The sequence below is a fragment of the Pteropus medius genome, unplaced genomic scaffold, assembly GCF_902729225.1.
Source record: "Pteropus medius unplaced genomic scaffold, Ma_sr-lr_union100, whole genome shotgun sequence".
In the NCBI taxonomy this organism is placed as follows: Eukaryota; Metazoa; Chordata; class Mammalia; order Chiroptera; family Pteropodidae; genus Pteropus; species Pteropus medius.
The window spans coordinates 5,293,760-5,302,805 of NW_024343733.1; the positions used below are offsets into that span (position 1 = coordinate 5,293,760).

Below are 9,046 nucleotides of genomic sequence, written 5' to 3' on the forward strand. Positions count from 1 at the left end.
CCGCCACCACCTCCATATTTACCCAACAGATTTACCCCTGGGTAGCCCCTTCTCCAAGAACTAGAGGAAGAAATGAATTCATCAGAGGACTCATGGGGAGAGAAGTGTCCACAGTTGATACTGCAAGAGGCTCGCCATCTGTTTTTCAGGCCAACCATGCCCTATTCCTAGAATGATTCAGCATCTCCCTTATGAGCCCCAGAGAAATGGGGGTTTGCAGAGAGGGCAGCCACATAAAGAAACCAGACTGGCAGCAGGTGCTGAAGGATGGTCAGGATTTGCCAGTGGCTTGCAACCAACTCCTCCTCGGCCAGGACACCAACATGACTCTGCTGACCTGTACCGAATAATTTAAGTGGCCCAGGGACACGCCTCCCATTCATTTATGCTCAAGGGCAATGCAAAGATGATGGCTGTACCTGTTCTTCCCACTTTTGCGTCACTACCCCTGCAAACGTGAAACTGGTTTCTCATCTAAATAGCCACGAGTTGACAATGTTCGGGGACAGAGGGAGTTCCATTATTTTTCCTCTGATTATAGCAACACAGGTACATTGTCATGACTAATCGCAAAACTGGATTTTCTAAGGTACCACAACAGAAAAATGATCGGCTTAGGAGAATCTGAATCGACATGATTCTAAACTGAATTATGAGCTCAGAATTTAGGGTTCTGACATTCCATGCAGTAACTTTGATTGTAAAGACTTTAAAAAGAATTTCTGAAACTTGGGTCCTCAAAAAGATTCTGCTCCAGCATCGGGGAGAGTCTGAAAACCTGTGATTCTGATAAGTAGCCCGGATGATTCCATTGCACTCCAAGGATCTGTTTCAGAGGCAGAACAAGACATGTCATAGCAATTCACAATAAAAGCTAACATTTATTGAGCATATACTACATGCTGGGCCAATGCGTGCATTAATTCATTGGCTCCTCCAATGTGAAGGAACTGCTATTACTTGCCCCCAATTTGCAGAAGGAAACACTGAGACTTAAAAAGCTTGATAATTTGCTCTAATTCTTACGGCTGATGAGACATGGTTTAGAGCCCATGCTCTGGGACACACTTCCTTGGGATAAATCTTAAGGTGATGAGCATCTTGATCCTGCAGGACATTAAGGAGAGCTGCCTAGACTAAAGGTTTTCAATCCTCCGAAGCTTAAAAAAAAAAAAAAAAAAGAAAAAGTCTCCATCCACAGAAAATGGATAAACAAAGTGTGATACATACATACAACGGAATATTATTCAGCCTTAAAAGGGAAATTCTGCCACATGCCACAACGTGGACAAACCTTGAGGGCATTATGCTAAGTGAAACAAGCCAGTCACGAAAGGCAAATATGCCACTCATATGAGGTACCTAGGAGTCAAGTTGATGGAGACAGAAAGTAGAATGGCGGTTGCCAGGGCTGAGCGAGGGGAAGGATGAAGAGTTAGTGTTTAATGGCTACCGAGTTTTAGTTTGAGAGGATGAGTGATGTTGATGGTTGCACAGCAGTGTGAACGTACTTAATGCCGCTGAACTGTACACGCAAGAGGTAAAACGGTACATTTTACATTATGCATATTTTACGACAATGTTTTTAAAGACTGATGTCTGGTCCCATCACCAGTTAACTCAGAATCCAGGATAGGGCCCACCTATCTGTATTAAAAATAATATTCATAATAATAGCCAAGTGTTTCTCATGGGCACCCAGAGTTGAGAACTCCAGAATTCAGGACTCAGATTTCTGGAACTCATCGGCTGGCAGTCCCCGACGTCACTGCAGCTTCCCACTCGCCCATTCCGGCAAGAGGGCTGAAAGCAAGTCCTCTTCATTGCGAGTCTCCTGGCCTGTTGCTAACTAAGGTGGCCCGGCTCCAAGATTTAATGGAAGGTTCCGGAAGCAGAAAGCTCTGCGGTATCCTGGGTGTTTCTCTGGCTTTTAATTGTCTGCATATGACTAATCCCCCTTAATAGTCCAGGAAGAGGAGTGATTATTACTCAAGGGCTGTGATTTCAGGGTGAAAAACAGAGGTTCCCACTGAAATCTATAATTCGCAGCACTGATTAAGTCTCCGTGTCCATAACTTATGAACATGTATTTCTAGGCTCTAGGCTGCAACACAACTCTGGGGGATCCTTCCGCTGTGGGAGTTGTGCTAGAGAGGCTTACTGTAAGGGAGAGGAGTGGCATCTGGCCTTTGGCTCAGCGGCCGGTGTTCTCTAAGCGCCTCTACTTTGCCTGGCACCAGGCTAGGTTCCAGGCAGACCCCAAGGTGCCCTTAACGAACTCATAGTCTGTAGGAAACTGACGTATTCTTTCAACCAATATATATTTCTCGAGCTCCTGCAATGTAGCTGACACTGCTCAAAGGACTAGCAACGAAGGCAATATTTAAAATATTTAAGAAGTTTGGCAGGAGCGCAGAATCAGAAAGAATGATCTGCTGGACCCCGTGGTACCCCTTAAGTTGCTGGATTGTGGGGAGGTCTGGGGGAATTCAGAGGAGGGGCCAGGATGGCTGGGATATCGAGAGGGGTAGTTGCTATTCGCCAGCCAGTACAGAAGTATTTCAATATTTTAACATCAGGGAAAAGTCCTATGAGTAGGTACCAGTTGAATGACAGCTTGGCTTGGGCATAGAGATAAGCAGTTCAGCCAAGGTCCTTGACCTCCTGGATCAACCTAGCGCAGGAGGAGAACTATTTCCGTCAAAGACCAAATAATAAATATTTTAGGCCTTGCAGGCTATGGGGTCTCTGTCCCAGCTACTTAACTCTGTCGTTGTAGCACAAAAGCAGACACAGACAATAGTAAATAAATGAATGTTTGCCAGTAAAACTTTATTTATAAAAACAGAAGGCTGGGTGTGGCCCATGGGCCATAATTTGTAAACTCCTGTTCTAACGGATGAGACAAACGTACTCGTTCATCCTTTTATTATACAAATATTTATCAAGTATCTTCTCCATGACAAATATGGCATTGGGCACTGGAATACTACGCCGAACAAGAGAGATAATGGTCCCTGCCCACATAGCACTTACACTTTAATGGGAAGAGCCAAATCGATCATTTTAATATGCTATGGTAAATAGCATATTTGGTGGAAGTAATCAGGAAATTCAGGAGGGGAAGTCAACACAGCCTGGGAGTGCAGAGAAGGCTTCCTGGAGGAGGTGACTACATGCTGCCTGCTCAAATCCTGCCTGAGCAGCACGTGTCTTTCCTTGCGGGTTGTCTGTCATCACCCACTCTTCCCTTGTGTCCCCCAGTCTCTGAACAGCTACACCAATGGAGACATCGAAGGATCGAAGCGGCTTGGGAGGAATGCCAAGTGGGTGGCCATCGCCTCCATCATTATCGGCCTTGTCATCATCGGTATTTCTTGTGCAGTTCACTTCTCAAGGAAGTAAGTAGGCTTTTTAAAAATCCCTCCAGTGGTAAAATGCCTTTTCTCGAATTCCTGTTGGAATCTGCCAGGATAGGTTAGGTTATGCTCCGGTAACAAACAAATCCCAAACAAAAACGTTTTCATTTTTTTCTTCGCTGTGGTTACATGAGCCATGTAGGTTTGTGAGGGATCTCTCCTCCACGCAGTCATTCAGGGTCCCATGCTACCCGGAGTTTCAGCATATTGTAGCTGCTCTATCTAGAACAGAAGTCGACAAGCTTTTCCTATAATATTTTCCTTCAATATGTTAGGCCTTGAAGGCCATATGGTCTCTATCGCCATCTCAGTTGGAATCACTCAAGTGCACTATTGTAGCGCAGGAGCAGCCATATGTAATATGCAAACGATGGGCGTGGCTGTGTTCTATAAAACTTTATTTACAAAAACAGGCTGTTGTCCCTCAGACCTTAGTTTTCCAACGTCTGATGTAGAATATGAGGCCTCCTCGAGCTACAGCAAGGGAAAGGAAGACCAGAAAATGACACGTGCGTTTCCACTGCCTCAGCCCTGGAAAGACAGATGTCACTAGGCTCACAATTTATTGGCTAAAACGAATCACATAGTTCCACGTAACGGTAAGAAAATGGGACGAGTATATATAGTATGAAAAAAATAACTAAATAAACTGGCATTGAAAAGAAAGAAAAGGGGAAATGTGGGAGAATAAATGGGGCATTTAGGATTATCTCTCACTCGCTCTGCCTTACCGCCTGATCCGCCACACAATTTCCTATATGATTGTGTACTCAACTAGCAAGATGTTCTTAGTTTAAGGGGAGAAGGGTCACCACAAATTTTTGGTATCACTAAAGAGCTCTCATCTCATAAGAAGATGGATGCTATTGATGTTTCTCTCTGGAGTAGGACAAATTTATTCTGATTTCTCCAACCAGCTGAGGTGGGCTCCATCTGCTGGAATCTATGACATTTTCCATCAGAAGTTTGATGGAGGGCAGGGTCACGTGATGGACAACCAAGACTCAGAAATGGGAAGCCCAGATCCATCTTCGTCTCACTGTACAACTACCGGAAACCCTTTAGCTCCTCGGCCAGAGCAGCAGTTATCCCTCGACTGTTCCCCTTGAGCTGAGAAGGTCAGACTCTCTGGCTGGACTTCAGGGAGGGTTCACGGGTGGGTGAGGAAGGAAGAGGGTACCCTTCAGTCTGCCGGACTAGCCAACCCAACCCCGGTAACCAAAAACGTAGTGGAGGTCATAGTCAGTCAACTTCCTATCAGACAAGCCAGACCCAAGAGCCATCGGGGCTGTTGGATGGAGGAGGAAATGTCAAAACAGGAAGTGTCACAGAGGAAAAAGGAGATGGCTTTGGCCAAAGAGAGGATAAAAGGACACTAAAACATCGAAGGAACCTCAAGGTGTCTTGCCTATAAGATGGAAAATTAATGATGCTGGTCTACGAAGGAGAAGATAGTTGGAGAATAGATATGAACACACCTGACTTTATTCTTTAGGAAGGTATAGCATATGTGTGTGTGTGTGAGCGTGTGGAGTGTGAGGTTCATGGTGCGGGTTTGGCACCAGACTTCCTGGGTGTAAGTCCCCGCCCACCACTTACTTACACTGAGACCTTCAGCCAACTGCTTACTATCCCCTCAACCTCAGTTTCCTCCTCTGAATAATGGGGATTGTAGTAGTATTATTAGTACTATTGTAGTAGTATTAAATGGTTAATAAAGCTATTGCAAAAGTAAATTAAATGGTTAATAAAGCTATTGTGAAAGTAAATTAAATAAGCTATACAGATTGTATAGCTTAGCCTCTGCTCCTTAGATGGCACACAAAAAATGCAAACCATGTATTAACCCTATTATTACTGTTGTTATCAATGTTACTGGGAGAGGACCTCAGAATTTAAGATGCTACTAAATAGAGTTCAAGCCTTTGAACTCAGGAGCCAAACTCAGAGGCTGGTGTTCCAAGGGAACGGGGCCAAGTCTTGGCCTAACTCCTAGGGGATTCTGAAAATACCTACTGCCCAGATCAGTGCTTGAGCTAAGAGGGGTATAATAATAGCAGCTGACACTGACCTGCAGCTTATCATATGCCAGGTACTGTTCTGAGCTCTTACATGAATTAGTCCTCGTTGAATTCTCACAGCAACCCCATGAGGCAGGGAGTATTATCCCCATTTTCCAGAGGAGGAAGCTGAGGCTCAGAGAAGTGAAGAAATCCAAGACTTGCCTGATGTCTCACAGCTAATTAGTGGTAAAGGCAGGGTTCTGACCTGGGATATCTGGCTCTGGAAACTGTGTCCTTAACCACGACACGTCCCTTCGAGCACACTCCAGAACAAAGGCCAGGAGATGGCACTTGCCTTGTGACTACCTCCAGAATTGATGGATAGGGGGGTGGTATGGTGAGGTTTTGACCTGCAGAAAGACACGTGAGGAGTCACAGCCAAGGGTGACAAAATCAAAAGGCTTCAGGAGTAGGGAACACACACGAATGAAGCAGCCCGGCTGCAGGACAGTAGGGAGTGGTGGGGACTGCGGCAAACCAGAGAGCACAGTTTGAAGCGAGCAGCCGCCATGCTGCTCGAGGGCACTGTTACCCCTGAGGATGCAGACACCATGGGACTCGTTTTACAAAAGCCATTAGAAAGCTGGGTTTTCGCTTCGAACCTCTTGACTTTTAGATATTCACAATCGATTCATGTTGTTTAAACACATAGCGAGGGCCAAAAACAAAACAAAGACATACAAAAACCACATCGGCCACTTAGAGATTATCTAGCAGCAGTATCTGGCTCTCAAAGATCAGTGTACCCATTAGACATCATCCAAGAAGTTTTACAAGGGACCCAGAAGTCTCCATTCTTAATATAAATATCTCTGTCTGGAGACAAAGCATGGCTGTATATATGCTTGTGACTGAAGTTTTGTTAGTAGCTATAAAATATGAGAGTGGATCACCCCTCCATCTCTTCTCTAAGAGGCAGTGTTTCACAGCGGTTACAGCCTGGGCTTCGGCGCCAGCTTTCACCTGTGATTCCAACTTAACTCCGCCACACAGACCACCTCTGACAAGTGCTATTATTAAACACTGCCCCACCTCCCCATCCAGAGTGGAGTGGGGAACAGCACTCCTCCAGCTTCCCTGTGGTCAGGGTTCTCCCTTGGGGACAGCTCCCTTTCCCATGTTATCAAAGAACACAAAAAAGCTCTTCTCCAGAAGTTAGAATCCATGCATTTATGGGGGGAAGAGGATGGGGGAGAGAGAGAGAGAGAGAGAGAGAGAACAGAGGTAAAGGCCAAAGAGGAGAGGATGGAACCAATTCTATCCTCTGTTAAGACCAATAACAAGGCCAATTTCTCAGTAATCCTTTGAAATAAAACACCCCAGCCCTAGGAGGAACTGAATGGCAAAGCAGAGGTTCCAGAGAGCTGCATAAGAGCTCCCTGGGGAAGTTTAGAAGTTGTCATCCAAGCCCCACTTCAATGGATTCCAACTCGTGGTGTCAGCAGTGAGGCCCAAGAATCTGCATTTTCTGCCTCCCCATTCCCACCCTGGGGTTTGGATACAGCTGGTCAGCCAAACACTCCCTACCAAACCCCGGCACGCTTCCTCCGTCCCAAATGCAAAAGGAAGAGCACACTAATAGTAGCCAGCCATAATGGAGCGGTCAGTTTTCATTATATCAGCAAACTCATCATCCGAGTGTGTTGTAGCTAACTGTGCCTGGACGGGAGTCGGGTTACCACCTAGAATATGTACCCAAGAGGCCACAAGGATTCCACGGAGGGGCTGGGGAAATCCGACTTTAGAGCTGACCAAGCGGGGAGATGAGACAAACAGCCTTGAATATGTGAGTTTTCTGAGTTTCATTTAAAAAAAAAAAAAAAAACAAACCATTCGGAAGTGCTTATTGTGGCCTTTTTTGAAATTGTTAAGTCCTCCCTTTTAAAAACTTATCCTTTATCCTTATCAACAAAACTATAACCAATCTTGAAGTCCCCCGCCTTTTAAAAATTATTTTTTATCCTTCTCAAGAAAACTATAGCCAATCTCTTCTCCCTCAAATGATGGAAATCCCAGATGGTTTATTTTCTTGGAGAGACTCAGGTTGTGATCATCTTTACCCAAACTCTATAAAAAGGTCTCGTTCATCCTCATATTACAGGATATCTGTGCAGGGCATGTGGTGTTTGTTTGTGGAGCAAAGAAGGATAGTTCTGTGGCATCAAATCCCTAAGAGCTGGGAGTCACTGAACTAAAATATCCAACTGCTTTAGAGAGAAGGCTGTGCTGAGAGAGCCAGGCACACCCCCACCGTGCCCCCGTGCACTCAAAATGCCTGTTTGTCATTCTTAGAAATAAGAGCCTTCACGTTCCAAGGTTTCTAAACGGAATCGGAAACTTTCAGCCTCTCGAAGTCAGAAACTTCCCTGCTCTCAAGCTGCTAGGGAAAATGGAGAAGTGAATCAGAGGCGAAGCATTTAAATACTGCAGCAGTCTATCGACCCTAACCGTTCAGTTCCCCAGCCTAAATCATCATGTCTGCACACTCTTCTTTCTGCTGGTGCCTTGAGAATTCAAGCAAGGTGAGGTTATTCTAGTTATGTTTCTCAAAGCCTCAGAGCCACCTATGACAGATTCGGCTGGGCTGCTTGTAACAATGCAGATCCTGGGCCCCAATCAAGACCCTGAGTGGCCCTGAAATGTGCGTTACTGCAAGGACACCACCCCCCAAAAGATAGTTCTAAGTATTCTAAAGTTGTAGAACCTGTTCTAGGGCATTGCGTTTACTGGGGAGCATTCTTACCTATGTGGACATATGCCACAAAGCGGGGCATTTTTATATTCCTAAGATAGCTGGTGGAAGCTTCGAAGATTGCTGCTGTCCCCTACTCCCTAGAAGGTTTACACTCCTCCCAAGTTTCCTCTTCCTCCTCTCCTCGTGGTCAGGTTCAAGGTCACGTATCGGCTGCTTGGTGGAATCCAGTGGAACTTCCTTAGCACTGAAACCGACTGACCATGACAAAGGTTGGGCATGAAGGAGACGAGTGTTAGATATCACAGAGAGGACAAACGATACTCAGTGGAGCCTCATTTTACTCAGGGGTGAGGTTATAATGTCAGGGCGTAAGGTGAGCTTTGAGCATAATCAAAATTAACCTTGAACACATCCGTAGGAGAGTGCCCTATTGGAGACTCACACACCGTACTGTTGCCTGCCCATTAGAGCCAGCATTCCCTCCAGGGCTGGAAGAGATGACATTCCTTGGGCTGAGCGCCAGCTGAGGTAGTTGGCTGTATGTCCACACACTGGAACCAGGCTCCGAGCTCACACAGAAGGAACAGGAGTCACATACCCATCCATGTCCCCATCGTCTATTAAAAATGCTTGTTTGTCATTCCTAGAAATAAGAGCTTTTGTGTTCCAAGGTTTCTATGAAGGAAGAATTTGACCTCTAAAGAAGGTTAAGGGTCCCACAACTGTCTCCCATTGGCAGGCACAGAATTAGCGGATATTAACCCATTCTGCACAGGTAAAGTTTCTGTCTTATAGACGGACTGGTATGAGTCCTTTTCTGGCCTCAAAGTCACCTATAGTTGCTTTAGGATTGAAAGTAAGCACATATA

General features: G+C 45.4%; 1 protein-coding gene across 1 annotated transcript in view; it reads left to right on the plus strand.

Annotated features, from left to right (window-relative positions):
* Positions 1-3,405, plus strand: part of TMEM233 (transmembrane protein 233) — a 24,635-nt gene extending 21,230 nt beyond the window's left edge. Inside the window, exon 2 of the mRNA XM_039868144.1 lies at positions 3,265-3,405. Coding sequence (XP_039724078.1) covers positions 3,265-3,405 — 141 coding nt within the window. The remainder of the gene's footprint in view (positions 1-3,264) is intronic.
* The last annotated feature ends 5,641 nt before the right edge of the window (positions 3,406-9,046 follow it).